This window comes from Stylophora pistillata, chromosome 13 (genome assembly GCF_964205215.1).
Source record: "Stylophora pistillata chromosome 13, jaStyPist1.2, whole genome shotgun sequence".
NCBI classification, from domain to species: Eukaryota; Metazoa; Cnidaria; class Anthozoa; order Scleractinia; family Pocilloporidae; genus Stylophora; species Stylophora pistillata.
Window position 1 is genome coordinate 21,955,945 of NC_142531.1, and position 15,351 is coordinate 21,971,295.

The following is a 15,351-nucleotide window of genomic DNA, read 5'->3' on the forward strand; positions in this document are numbered from 1 at the left end:
ACTGATTTCAGGGTTACATCGAGTTTTGACTCGGTATTGAGGTGTTGTGGTATTTGGCGGTTTTTTTGCGGTATTGCGGTATTTGGCGAATTTTTTTACGGTATTGCGGTGTTCAGAACCCCCCAATGTCCCCCTCATTGATGAAAACACTGCAGTAAGGAGGTTAACACCTTTCTGTACTTTATCATTTTTGGTCAGCGGTACGTTATGATGTATCCCTCTTTTAAGGTTAGCTTTTAACTTAAGTCACTTAAGTCCTTTCTATCTTGGATTCGGCGGTTACTCTTTAAAACGTAGCGGAGCAACTTCGTCGTTCTCAAGTGTTGAAAGTTAAGTTTGCGATCTCTCAGCGACATGGTATACCAATGAAGATGATTTTGGTCCTTCGCTGCGATCGTTTCTGCAAGTATCGACAACCAACGAAGACTAAGATCTTCGTTTGAGTGGCCTAGCAGTGCTTTCCAAACTGGCCAATGCCTGTCAACCTTTAGTTGATGTAAACAAGGCGAAAATGCAAATCAGAAAAATCGCTCTCGTCATTGTTGAGGATGTTGAAAACGCGGATATCAGCACTAGTCACTCTCAGTCTTGCTGAATAGTTTTTAATGCTCACAGCTAGAATCACTCCCTATCTCTGGAATCTCTTCTCGGTCGCTCTCACCCCTTTCTATTGAATACACCTGCGATCAGATTTCTATGGAAATACAATCTACGTCATTGCTAACATCATCCGCTGATATAAAACGTAACGCTAATCAAGTGTCACGCGCTTATGACTGTCACGTTCTTATATATTTCTAACAAGGACACAACTGCATGTTCGTGGCGAAATCTGGTACTTAATGCGCAGAACACAGGGTACTCAGTGTAACGTGTTCGCTAAGACCGACAATGAAGCACCAGAGTCTCTAAACACATTTGATCTTGTAAGCCAAGTGCACATCAAGTGAAGAAACGAATACATCCGGGAACTCAGACGTAGGTTAAACTGTATAAATGAACTTAACATACATAAATTAACATCGTTACATCAGTGGTGATATATTTTAACGAAGAAAGTCCTGTTCCAGTTGAAAATACATCAAAACCACAGACTCAAGGGGAGATATTGATCCTTTTTAGACCTGCTGGGGATTGTGTCAATAACACCTATTCAAGGTTCAATCTGGTTCTTAACAACTATAATGATTTCCTTAAAGCTGTAGACAAAACCAGTGTGAATGTATTAATGACAGAAGAAGTCTGACAACCTCAACCACATGGCAGAATACCTAAAGAGGCTTTATTACTGGTTTCTTTTGGGTCCAGTTATCACACTCGTATGACTCAAGCGGAAGAAGAAGCTCAAGCGGAAGAAGAAGCATATCACAACAAGTCGTTGAAGAGTCCGCAGTTAGCAACGAGGAAAGTGAGGAGAGTTGGGAACAGAATATACAAGACATCACTGGTGAAGAAAATGAAGATGACTCAACCTTTGATCATTACAATAGACACTAACATTGATTTTACAATAAATGTCAATGTTGATAGATGTAAAATTATAGTGTCCACAGCGATGATGTTCGAAAGAGGTATTTGTTACCCCACTGTTTGTCTTGGTTATGTAATTGTCGCTCTGGCAACGCTCTCTGTAGGTCTATGGAGTGGGGGATGGCCTTTTTTTCGATTTGATGAACAAGAAAGAGTTAGGTCAAAGATTTTTTCGATGATCTTATATCCGAGAGCCACAACGTAAACAATCCGCAAGCCAGAATTCAGATTTTCCGAGTATTACAGATTTTACTCGCTCTCACGGTATGGTGGGCGGCCTTTCAAATCTTTTGCTTTTTTATGTACAGCAGGTTTGTCTGTAAAAGTACTTGGACCGTTGCGACAAACTTCCCAAAGCTAATTAGAATTGATTGGTTTTCATCAAACATTTATTTGCTCTTTTTGTGCGTCGCTGTACCTCTTTGCTCTCGTACTTACCAAAGTCAAAGTCTCAAAGTCTTAATCATCTTTGCTAAGTTTTGGTACTTTATAGTGTACAATTTAATGTGCACAGTTTGCAATTTTCTTTTTATTATCATCCTCAACAAGCACCAAGTTGTCACAAGGCATGTTTCTACATCAGTGTATGTATGATCTGTGCTTATGTTGAAAGTGACATATAGCAGTGTTTTATTTCATTTTCAATTCTCAAGGCACCCTTAACAACTTAAAACTCACTGCTCTTCGCACTGTAGCACTTGGCCTCACTTTGGCTTTGAGTTTCAGTTCTTCAATACATATAATCCACAGACTTATGAATCCACAGGAGTCCTTGTTTGAGGGACTGTCAGAGAGGTGAATTGAAATGTTTATCACTAAGCTTTCTTCAAGATCTGGTTTGCAATTCAATGCACGTGACAAAAATTTGAAACTGTTCCGAGATTTAACAGCGAACTTACGTCCAATTTTTCTCTGAAAATGTAATATTTGGAAAGGCCTGCCATCGAGAGGCTTTATTACAGACTTGTTTAGGCAAAGTGTAAAGTCATCTGATAGTTTATATGCTATCGATTGTACTTTGGTTCTTGTTTTAGACGATATTTAACAAGGAGAAATTTTGTTTACTAAGGGTGACTAGGCAAAAATGGAAAAAAAAAAAAAAGGTAATGAAAACAAAAAACTAAAGCGAAAGAAAAAGGAAATACAAATAACAAAAAAGTATAGTATTACTTGAATTTCATTAAGAGAATGAAATGGACACAAAAATTTTAGGACTAGTTGTTACCAACTTGGAAATTTAGATAGCTTTTTGTCTCTTAGAATCTTAGGATATTATTAGGATAGATTGTTATATTTTTTATCTGCAATTTTTACAATATTGATAACTTTCAGATAGGTGCATCACATAGTTGCACGATGATTAAACCACTGGAAACGATGTTTACAGTGATTTATTAAGATTTTTGTTCTGATGTCCCGGAATATTTCGTACTTAATACGGTTTCGTAGCGTCCTTCCAGTTTTGCATTTCACATGAATTTTAAGGTATCTCCTTAATGCCCCGTGAAGTTTGAGGTCGAAGGTTACCGCAATAGCGTAAATGGTTTCGTTTGAAGTGATCTGTCCTCTCTCAGAGGTAGAATATCGACTGGAACCACATTTACTTGCTCTAGTTATTGTAATTTTTCATTAGTCTAATAATTAATAGTATAATAATTTAATATTTATACTGCGCAAATCAACATTTGGTTAGGAGCAAACACGCATCTCAACACTTTTCGGGGGATTTTGGCCGGACTGCATCAGCAGTTTACATCAATCGAAGGAAACTTATTTGAAGATGCCCCCTCCCCCCCAATTCCCAGTAAACAGGCAAGACCACATCACAGTAATCTAGTGAGTGGGCCGGGATTTTTAACGTCTCCTGCCTAACCAGATTAACTAATTAATAGATGCAGGAGATGGGACCTACGGTTTATTCATCCTATCCGAGAAGACTAGAATGTCTGTCCATTTCTTGATATGATAGAAAGGTAGCACATTCTCCTCAGTTATTTTAAGACCTTGAGTGTTGGTCCGGCCGGAGCTCGAACCCTCGACCTCCCGCACAACAGTCCGGCGCTCTAACCAATTGAGCCAACCAGGAGGCGGTTAATAAGTGATTTTTCAGTACAACTGACCCATTACCTTGAACACAAGAGCCGATTTCTGTTTTGACAATAGCCAATTTCCGAATTACTTTTGGCCTCCTTTTTAAAACGAGGCCTGGTGCTCAACTATTCTTGTGAAAATGAGTTTAATTTGCATGTGAATGAAAAGTTATAATCATATGAAAAAAATGAGCACCAGGACTCGTTTTCAAAATGAGGCCAAGGGTAATTCGGAAATGGGCTTTTACAAGCAATCTTAACAGTCATCAATCAATCAATCAATCAATCAATCATATCCTTTATTTAAACACGATGAAGTCTAAAGCTGGGGGCTTGTGAGGTCGAGTGAATATGATTACAATAACAATAAGAATAGTGTCCCTTAAAATCACTCTACAAAATATACAGTAAGAGTAATAAAAACGATTTACATTATTTATCTCTAAGTAAATTGACTACAGCGTTTAAAACATAAAAATAGTTAAAAGCATTTCAAACCTTGGTAGTTCCTGGGTAGTGACTGGACTGACTGTGCGCTAAATCGAGATCCTTAAAATAAGAGTCCTTCTTTACTCTGCGATAAAAAACTGAAAACTGGTCTGTGAAATGTTTCGCGACAGCGTTCCAGAGTATAGCGCCTCTATAGCTAATGGAGTTTTTAAGAAACTGCGAGTTAAAACGCGGGACAATTATATTATTACTCCTTCGAAAATTGTATGTGGTGCATGTTTACAGTGATTTATTAAGAAGTGGAAGAAGTCGACCGAGGATCAGTGGAAGAAATGGCCTCCGTTTGCACATTTGTCAGACCGAATTTCGCATTTCGTGCTAGATTGCGCGATATTCCGTCTTCTCGGCAGGTTATCGTAGTTTTTCTTATGCTGGTTCTGGTGGTTTTCAGCGTGTGCATTTGTGTGAACACGAAGGGTGCGCTGGGAATTTTCGCGCCAGTTTCGGTTGCGGTCGTTCTTTTTGGCGCGTTTTTGTATAGGAATTACCGCGAGGGCCGGTTGCAGTTTGCCGACTCTGCATTGGCGTGGCTGGATAGCTGCTGCGCTGATCAACCCTTGCAGTCCACGTGGCTGACTCGTGATACACTTGCTGAATGAAGAGCTCTCTATTTAATGTCCATTTAAGAAGGGCAGTCGTCTTTGCTGATAGGATTCGTTGAAGGGAAAATTCTGAACTGAGCCTTCTTTATTTGCCTTGATCTAAAATGAGCATGATGGTTTGTTAAGAGACAGTAGTAACGGGAAAATGAGCTATGAAACTCGAAATGTGACAGGCTTCTATGCAGTTTTGAATGAGTCTTTGCTCATAGGAATCGTGGCAGGCAGGGATTGCTGATAGGAATCCGCGTTGAAGGGAAAATTCTAAACCGAGCCTTCTTTATTTGTCTTGATCGAAAATGAGCGTTATTGTTTGGTAAGAGACAATAGTAACTGGAAAATGAGCTGTAAAACTCGAAATGGGACAGGCTTTTATCCAGTTTTAAAAGACGTGTAAGCTAGAAAGTGTGTACAGCTCCTAGTTTCATGCAAAATTAAATCTCCTGTCAATACTATTTTGTGACATAAACGGCGATACCTTTTTCACCATTTTCGATACATTAAATTCAATAGAAAGTTTTTTTTTACAATTTCTAAAAGAAAATCCTCAAAATTTCAAAACATGTGTTTAAGACGTGTGAGGTACGATAGTGAAATTAATCTGATGGCCAGTTTTCAAGGATGGACATTTTAGAGGCATTTGAATCCATCTGAATGTCCTCAGTCTTTTGTTTTTCACTGCTCATTTCTCGCACACCCTACAGGTTCTCTTGAATCGTTTGCACCTGCGCAGTAAGCTTTTCAAGGGCGTCTTGAATCTCTGCAAGTTCCTTATTGATGAGTGGTGAACCATTGGTTTTGTTGCCACCTGATAGATTAGAAAAGATGGACGTTTATTGATCTTCATGATATAACTGAAATGAAATCATTGTGGTTAAAACAGGTCTGAAACAATATATATTAGTTGGGTGTTACTACCAGCTGCGCTACGAAGAGTTCATGCTGGAGCGAGTTCATTTGATAAAAGTTATAGTAATAACAATAATAATACTTATGATGCACGATCCTCGCAGTAGATAGCGCTATTTGAGCAAAAGCCAAAATCAGACCTGAAAAAAATCAGGCCTGTGCGGGATTCGAACCACTGACCTCTGCGATACTAGTGCAGCGCTCTACCAATTGAGCTAACAAGCCAACTGGGAGCAGGCCGTTAAGTTGATTCGTAATAAACCCGTGAAAGTGATAAATGAGATACAATGAAATATATGAAGTTCATATATTTTTTACTGCGGTATTAGATACATATGATGCACGATCCTCGCAGTAGATAGCGCTATTTGAGCAATAGCGAAAATCAGACCTGAAAAAAAAAAAAAAAAAAAAAAAAAAAAAAAAAGGGCTGATTTTTTTCAGGTCTGATTTTCGCTATTGCTCAAATAGCGCTATCTACTGCGAGGATCGTGCATCATATGTATCTAATACCGCAGTAAAAAATATATGAACTTCATATATTTCATTGTATCTCAATAATAATACTGATAAGTAATAGAAACAGGGCGGAGCGGAGTCCAGTTCGGTCTATAATCGTTCGACTGATAAGCGGGAGTTCTTTTGTTTATTACGAAGACGATTACAAACCGAATTGGAGGAAACGAATTCTTATTACCAATTAATCATAAAATTTAAAATTCCCGAGAAAAGAAGAATAGCCAAGTTAAGAAAGGGAAAATTTTAATTTTGAATTTAAAAAATTTTATTGGTTGAGTTAAACTTTAACTTTGAATGTCGAATTGAACTGTCCGATAACAAACTGCTCGATCAGTACTTGGCAAGGGAACAAGTGGAACAATTGAACAGAAGGTTTTAAAGCCATTACAATCAAGAAAAATGTATTTTTTATGATTATAATTACGATAGTAGTAACAGATCCTATTTATTAATTAACAATTAATTTGAAGCGGCTGGGAAAGATGATAAAAAAGATCTTGTGAAAAAAGGGTGTGTTCTATGGTCATGAACTTGCGCGAGCGTACTAGTGATACTCACTCGAAGAAGACTTGAAAAGACTGAAGTGATTTCTTCGGTACAGAAATTCCCACAAAAGACCAAAGATCAGGAATAAAATAAAAACAGACACAGAGGTGATCAACAGCTGCTCATGAGCTCTAAAATGGATCGAAAGGACTCCAACTGTTTCCGTGGGGGGACCTAAGGGCTGAAAGGGTTCAGAACGTTTGTTAATCTAGTGACTGATACCTTAAAAAGACTAGATAAAACGGCGAACAATAGACATCTTATTACGACTAACCTTCACCGGCATTATGTAGTGTTTCATTGTTCTATCCAAGCGATGACACGAAGAGAAAAAGTATTCTGCCAGGCATCCATTCTTTCCTGTGAGCTCAGGGAAACCTCTATCTACGAGCGAGACGCCGTATGGCAGTGAAATGTCGATAAGCAAGGCAACTCTGAGATCGTCATTTTTCAGTTGATCGAGATAAAAGTAAGCTTTGAATCTGTCTAACATGACACCGTCAACATCACCTGCTGTTAACACATCGAACATCTTCACTTCTGTTTCAAAGGCTGAGAAAGGCAATATACAAAATGAATAATGGACCAGTCATTATTTATAACCTGGAAGGGTTAAAACTAACTATTGTGTTATACAAAGAGAGTACATTTCATTTAGCGCATTAAGGTCTCTTGTTCGTACATGCGAAGCAACTTGGTTTAAGGTTTTAAAAAATTATTTCATTTGGCGGCTTATTTTAGAATAAATATTGGGTATTTCTTTAATTCGGGGTCCTGAGGGAGGACGCAAACAACTGACAAGCCCAGGCAGGTCATCGGTGCTTCTCCCACACTACTCTCAGTCTGAGTAAGATTCTAAGCCATAACAAGACTGTAAACAAACGCAAGAAAACGCTTTCCTAGCATCAAAATTTATTGTCATTAAACCAGCTTTGTCTCTGATGTTTGGTGACAATGAGAATATATTTTCGCATGATTTATCGTTTTGGCAAACATGTCCAGTACACAGAAATAGATACCGATGAAAAATTATGGCGTGTTTTTCCGATAGAATGGGAAAAATTCTACTCTTACTTGTAACATTAGCTCCTCGATGTCTCGCCTCCCTTTCCGCATCCGATCCATTTAACGCTGCGAGCTACGAAGGGAAAGAAAAATATACAATTGCCTTTCGCGAACACCAAATGGCATTCATTTGACAGCCAATCTAAGATGGATACCATCTTATCTCCAAACATAAAATTCTCAACTCTGTTTTTAAAGTTAAACAGAGAAAAAAACTGACAGCCAAAGGACTTGTGCAATTTGGTTACCCTATTCCCCTCCCAACCCTCCCCCCACCCCGCAGTTCTGTCGGTGCCCCTTACCACTCCAGAAGAAAAAACACTTTTAAGAAGAAACACGATTTCTGCTGACTGAAATCGGCCACCCTAAAAGTGCGACTGCTGAAGTTGTTGCCGTTGATCTGGAAAGCGGCGCGGGATATAACCGACCAATCACAAGGGATCATGAGCTGTTGTTTTCCCTCCAATCACTACGTGTACGTGATAAAGAAAACAGCAGCTGAAAACTACTGACTGACCGACCGACCGATCTTGAGAAGCAAAGTCAGAAAAAATTACTCACGCGTTTTCCTTGAGTACTCTTACAGCCTGAGTCAACAGACGAAACAGTGATGGCGCTGGTGATAGCAGCAGTGAAAATGGAAATAAGACAGACGCCGGTTAAAATCCAAACAACGGAGAAAATTCGACCGTACATGGTCCGAGGAACTTTGTCACCGTACCTGAAACAATACGATCACAGTTGCGCTACAGGTACGAAAACCATGTAATTTGGTCTTTCAAAAGTTCCATTAATTTTGGGGAAAGCTATAAGCCAATTTATTACACGACTCGGGAAGTCAGAGGGCCAATAGCTAAAATCAACCTATCAAAATGCTCTATTGCCGGTCAATATTCTCTCAGTATTGGACTGGGCACTGTCCCGAATGGTCCCGAATGATACCGCACTTGTGTCCCTTTGAACTTCAGTCGTGTAATAAATCTCTTATTAACCAAGCTTGCTCGGGACCGTACTGGAAGAATATCGGCCCTCGGTCTTTTTTCTACGGACCTCGCTGCGCTCGGTCCGTACTGTCATGACCTCGGGCCGATATTCTCCCAGTACGGCCCTCGCGCTTGGTTAATAAGATATATGTATTCTAGGGCGGATAAAAACTCCCAACAGAGAACAAACTTGAAGCGAAAGGGAATATGGATAAGAGAGGTCGAAGGGGGTAAACTAGATTACAATTTACCACCTTAAAAATGTAGGAAACATCGGATAAAGGGAACATGGATAAGAGAGGAAGAAGGATGCAAACTAGACTACAATTAACCACCTTAAAAAATGTAGGAAAGTCGTTCAAGCTACATATTCATTGTCACTGTTTGCGTCGAATTGTAGTAGAGCAACAAAGCAATTTTGTACTCCCAACGATCATCTAGGTTCAAGGTCCTTAGGCGCCTCTCTCGGACAAAAAAAACTGTATAATTATGGTTTTATCACCTGAGTTGCTAATGTAAATTGGCCACCGGAGAGTTTGAAACCTAGCCATATTTGAATCCGCCAGGAGCGAGAAGAGTATTATAGAAGCCTAGGGTTTAAAAGATAAACAGAAGGAAACCTTTAATTAACTTTAAAGGAAGAGCTTTAAAGGAAGAGCTTAGAAATAGTAGGACAATATTTGAGAAAAGAGAGCTAGCTCGCCTACGTTCTTGCCGAAAAGAACTCTGAACAAAAGCAATCTTACCCAACAGTTGTCATGGTTACAAGAGCCCACCAGAATCTTTCTGTTGATCCACGCCCAAAGGAAGATGGGAAGTGATGATGATTTGAGCTAGTTTTCAACCCAGGAAAAGTATCATTAGTATTTAAAGAGATGGATATCACAACTTCACGCATAGAAAATTATTCTTTTATCATTTTTCTCAAAAATGAAAGCCTGCAGGTTTTCTGCAAGAATGACATACAACTATTTCAAGTGAGTGTTAATGAAGTGTGACAGCGGTATAGAGTTCGCGACAAGACATTATTTGTTGACAGGGCTGGGGGAGGGTTAAAGGATTTTGCTTGTGTCACAATAAAACTTACCTGATCTCCCCTTAGGGCTCCAAAACATTCTAATGATCCCCCTTCAATGGCAGTCAATTGGCAGTCAATTTTCCATAGTCCCTCCTTTAGACTTTGTAGGTGGCAACGGATTCCCCCCCCCCCCCCCCCATTCCTTAAAAAAAACCCTCACTAAGCGATAAATAAAGACGGGTCGCTCACCAATGCCCATATAGAGATCCCTGAAATACCAGCTAGGAGTAAAATCATAGCGCAGACAGGCCAAGCAGACAGGATTGTGTACGTGATAATCTCCTCCATCCTCGTCTTACAGGCATAGTAATCAATAACTAACGCAAGGCCAGGCGATTCTACGATAGCAACAAGCGTGACGCGCCAGTCTCGTGACTTCGATAATTCTCCGGTTAGCGACGAAAACAACGAAGGTGTTATCGGAATTCGCCTTTGTCACGGTATCGCCATCTTGAAAATGACGTAATGCTTTTTGGCATGAAAACGAGGTCACGCGTGGTTCTTGACACACTGAACACTCGAGCGATCATGCCGAACAAAGATCACTGTTGTGTTCCTAAGTGCAATAACAATAGATCAAAAGTGCAGTCTAATATAACCTTTCATCAATTCCCGAAAGACAAAGACTTAAGAAGACAGTGGATTATAAAAATTAAGCGTGATGTCGGCCGGTCCTTCAAGGTAAATGGCCTTTTATATATCATAGTTCAGTTTAGCGTCGTTTCAGCGTTGTTTATATAGCAAACCTTATATTTTTTCCGATATCTTTCAGATAACCAACAGTACAAGAGTTTGCTCTGATCATTTTAAACCCACAGATATAAAAAAAACGCTAACAGGAAAAAGTGTACTCGTTAATGGTGCTGTACCATCCGTTTTTGAATGGACAACTTTATCAAAGAAACGAAAGTCACCAACGAAACGCGAATGCACAACACGTACTAACACAACCGAGATTGATGTCGTGGATAATATACAGCCAATCTCCTCTACAGGTATTTATTTTTTATGAAATCGTACTTTAGGCCCGCCCTAAATATTTCTAAACATGTTATTTTCTACATTCCCACAGTCGAAATTGGGCCCATCGAAGATTCAAGCGTAGACGAAAATGTCATCGATACTAGCAGCCACATGGAGGACTCCACCGTAACTACTGACACCACAATCATAACACCTACTGTCAACCTACATGATTATTTATTTACTGAACCCGAAAAGCCTGTAGAAGAGCTACTTGAGGCAGCGCAAGCTCGTATCGAACAATTAGAACAGCTGCTTTCAAAACAATCTTTTTACAGACAACTGAAAGGGATGTCAGACAAACGCGTTAGATTCCATACTGGCTTTTCGTCATTTGCTATTTTTGTGAGTACCTTCAATGCCCTTAGACCCACAGCTGAAAGTATGTTTTCATGGTCCCAAGTACAGAGAGCACGAGCAAAAAGTGGGAAAGATATAAGTAACATGAGAGACACTCTCAAGACATGCAAACTTAGCTTATTTGATCAGTTTTATTTATGCACTACTAAGCTGAGGCTGGGTACTTTTAATGAGAAACTAGCCAGTGAATTTGATATTTCTATTTCAACTGTGAGTAGAGTTTTTATTTCTTGGGTTAACTTTCTCTATTTTGTTTTGGGAACCATTCCTATATGGCCCTCTCGGGCAAAAATTGACAAACATATGCCTAAGTGTTTTAAATTGTTACATCCTAAATGCCGTGGTATTATTGATGCCTCAGAGATAAAGGTACAAGCACCATCTAGTATGGTTTTGAATAGCAATTGCTATTCATCATATAAGAGCCACACAACTTACAAAGGCAATGTTGTAATATCTCCATCTGGGGAAATTATTCATGTAAGTTCTCTTTTTGAAGGAAGTATTTCTGACAAGGAGCTTGTTAAGCAATCAGGTTTGTTGAATTTACTTGAGCCAGGTGATCAAATAATGGCTGATAAAGGATTTACTATAGAGGATCTATTAAAGCCAATAGGTTGTGGAGTAGCAATGCCTGCCTTTTTGTCAAGTAAGGGTCAATTTTCAAAGAAAGAACTTTCAACCAGTAAACAGATACATAATTTAAGAGTCCATGTGGAAAGGGCCATAAGAAGGGTGAAAGAGTTTCACTATTTTGATAAAGTTATACCTCTTACAGTAGCTGGCAGCATTAATCAAATATGGACAGTGGCATGTCTTATTACCAATTTCCAGGGGCCTTTGTTGCATGAAAAGCAATATATCTAAATATTTATACAATTGTTGTAAAATAGATGGAAGAGTAAGCATCATTTAAAGTAAAGTATGTAAGGATCTGTAATACAAATAGTACTAACAACTTTTAACAACTAAGAGTTAGTTGACATTGAGTGAGGGTACACTACGTATTAGGTCCAACCTAGGTAAGAACTATGCCATCTGTTAACATGTGATGTGGAAGGGTGAATAGTAGGGTGGCCCTATCCCCTAGGGGCACCCTTTTCGTATGTACATGGCATATTGGTTAGGCATTAAAATAAACAGTAAAATCAGTAAAAATTATATTGTTAGTACTATTTTTGTTTTACAGATTCAATGCAAGCTTTCAAACTAGCTTTTTGGAAAAAAAATTATGAATTTAATAACTTTACATTTATTCACAAATTTCATTATTGCCAAATATTATAAAAATGCCCTTTTGGGGTTTAAATACAAAACCTGTTGAAGTCATTCATGTATTTTTATTTATCATGTTTGTACAGAATGTTCTGTTTAATAACAGTAAAAAACTATTAAATGGCTTGAAATACACCCAACTTAGTCACAGTATTTGAATGCATGATAAACAATGAAATATGTACAGCTGTTTGTAAAAATTATGGCGCTTACAATATATTACAGACATATAGGCTTAAATGAAACTGAATTATCATAAGTATTGTATTTTTGGAAAAAATACAAAAACTATTAAATTACCAATCATGAACCCAATGTTTTTAAATTTGTGGCAATAATTTCTGCAAACAGCTGTGTAATGATAATTACTAGAACAAGTTCTGAGTCTAATTAGGTTTGACTTGTAATATTTTAACATTTTAAGAATGCTGATTCAAATGTCTTTACTCCACTTCCCACCAAACTTTGTCACACACAATTAGCTTGTTACTTAGGCACGAAGTTATTTTGTATAAGAGACATACAATAAATTATTGAACACATGTATTCAGGTGATAATCAAAAAAAAATAAATTCAGTTTGTCCAGCATTTCAGAAAAGAGAAGTTCATCAAAATATACTCGTTCACAGTGAAATTCGTCCTTGCAGTAAACAAAGAAATCGCACCACTGACTTCCTGTTAAACCAAGGCATCCCATAAATTGATAATAATACTTGTGTGTCTTCTTCAATGAATATGACCCATTTCGTTCATTAAACTTTAAATACTGAAGGTTATCCAGATGACTTGCTGGAGAGCACTTTATTTCTATCAGGCCCCATGGATGTTGTTCAGTGTCGTCAAACACTCTTCTGTCTGGGCTACAGCCTAGGTGTGGGAGACATGGGTTTATAAGAAAACCTACTAGGTGAGTGTCTCTGCCAAACTGTGTTTTGTACATATCAGCAGCTACCCCCTCATTTTGTATCCCATATTTCATGGCTGCAGTTTGGATTACTTTTCCCTTTAGTAAACGCGTAGAAAGGATTTCATGGTCTTTTCTTCTTGAGCATATATCTTTGAAATTTGAAGCTGTAAGCCTAAACTTCCTTAGTTCATGCCATGCTGTTGTAGTTGACTGTTCCCTTGTCTCCATTTCAAAGTCAATAGACTGTTGACCTGATATTGCAAGGGAGCTGAAGAAAAGGTCTTGTTTTTCATTGAGCACTGTATCTGGATAGCTTAAAGATGGAAAGTTGAATGCAGGTAGCTGTATGTTAATATTGCTCTTAACTTTCAATGGCTGTTGATAGCTTATGACACAGCCTTTTGGCACCTTTCCAAAGGCCGAGTCTACTAAAATTGGAGGCTCACTTTGTTCATCTTCCCATATTCTCATAAATCCAGGTTGATTGTTGAGATTTTCAAACTGTGGCGACAGCACACTAGTCAAGTCAAGGCTACTTAATGATTGCTGGAAGGGTTTGTAGATCGTGCTTGCCACACCACACACCTTTCTCTTCTTTTTAGGTTCATGCAATTTATCTTTTGGCTTTGACTTTTGTATAATCAAATCTGTCACTGGCCTTGCTTTAATGCCCTCTTTACGACTGGGGATATGCCATCTCTGCAAAAAAATAATATACAAATATACTATATGAATTCAAAATTGCTTATTGTGTTATGTTTAAAAACAGCAGTGTGATTAAAAGGAGTTTTTAAGGAAAAATATTGCTAAGATACAGTCAAATCTCTATACATTAATGACTGTTTTTTCTTATTGTTTATCATCAAATCTATTATTATTATTATTAAATTTTACCTGTGCCTTTGATGTTTTAGAAACCATTGGCGGGACACTTTTTAAGCCTAATAGCTGGAAATGGGCAAGAGTATAGAGCAATCCAAGAACATGATGGCAAAGACCTTGTCCAGCAGCACAACTACACATATACTTGTTGATGCTAGCCTCAATAGAGGAGCTCTCGAACACAACAGACAACTTGTGAGGATCTTCGTTCTTTTTCATACTTCTGAAGCATTTAGCCCGAGCCACTACTCCTGAATCCTCTTCCTTGCAAAGTTTTACTGTTAAAAACCGAGAAAAAAGAGTTAAAACTCAAAACACTGAGCACAGAAACAAAATATTGGAAAGACAGTCAAACAAAGAAAGCTACCACGAGGTCAACGAGGCTCACCTTCAATATCGTGAATATATTCTTCGTGAAAGAATTTATATCCTCTTGTTACAGTGGCTTTGATCGGTAGGTTCTTCTCAGCAAAATCCTCAACAAAAGAGTTTGTAACTTTGGGTATTTTTGTTATATTTTTGTGCCAAAATTCGAGTTCAACGCTATCGCTACTAGTCGCCATTTTGTTTGTGAACTTACCACGCGTGGCCTCGACCTCATGTAAAATATTCAATGACGTAATCCAAGATGGCGGGCCGTGACAAAGGCGAATTGCGATGTCAGTTTTATCCTCCAATGTGAGGGAGCTCAATGTTTCCTCAGAGAAAACCTCCTTCCAGTGCATCATCTTCATATTGCAGGTGTAGCGGCGAAAACAGCGACTTAATCCCGCTTGCACAAAATCACTGATCAGGCTGTGCTATTTTGTGGTATTAGCTTTAACGTATGGTGGGTTGTGAAGGAATGCTACGGTGAAATTTGCGCTTGAAATAGGGCAACTTCCCATGGCCCTTGATTCTGACGCGAAAACCTCTGCATTATAGATAAAGAGAGAGATTAGGCACAATTTTGATGCTTCAAATGACGTCTGCCCTAAAGCCATGGTATACCTGTATCAGGTGGCTGAGTCACACAAATTTATTTTCAGTAAGATTGTCACGCACGTAGAAATAGAGGGGAACCCCGCCTTACGA

General features: G+C 38.6%; 1 protein-coding gene and 3 pseudogenes across 3 annotated transcripts; 2 read left to right on the forward strand and 2 right to left on the reverse strand.

The window, feature by feature from the left end:
* The first annotated feature begins 92 nt into the window (after positions 1–92).
* LOC148718154 (uncharacterized) lies at positions 93–5,184 on the forward strand (annotated as a pseudogene).
* Positions 4,980–15,329, reverse strand: LOC148718155 (uncharacterized; annotated as a pseudogene). The gene is made up of 8 exons (XR_015994771.1): positions 14,932–15,329; positions 10,008–10,256; positions 9,498–9,584; positions 8,330–8,489; positions 7,778–7,841; positions 6,978–7,255; positions 6,716–6,884; positions 4,980–5,537 (listed from the first exon to the last, which is right to left on the reverse strand). The product of XR_015994771.1 is annotated as an uncharacterized LOC148718155 (transcript).
* On the forward strand, positions 10,274–11,896 carry LOC148718156 (uncharacterized; annotated as a pseudogene). Its single transcript, XR_015994769.1, has 3 exons — positions 10,274–10,510; positions 10,602–10,824; positions 10,902–11,896. The product of XR_015994769.1 is annotated as an uncharacterized LOC148718156 (transcript).
* On the reverse strand, positions 12,361–14,953 carry LOC111329713 (uncharacterized). The gene is made up of 3 exons (XM_022934512.2): positions 14,666–14,953; positions 14,290–14,555; positions 12,361–14,094 (listed from the first exon to the last, which is right to left on the reverse strand). Exons 1-3 carry the CDS (start codon positions 14,838–14,840, stop codon positions 13,018–13,020), a joined length of 1,518 nt encoding a protein of 505 aa, XP_022790247.2. The 5' UTR covers positions 14,841–14,953; the 3' UTR covers positions 12,361–13,017.
* Positions 15,330–15,351: the final 22 nt, after the last annotated feature.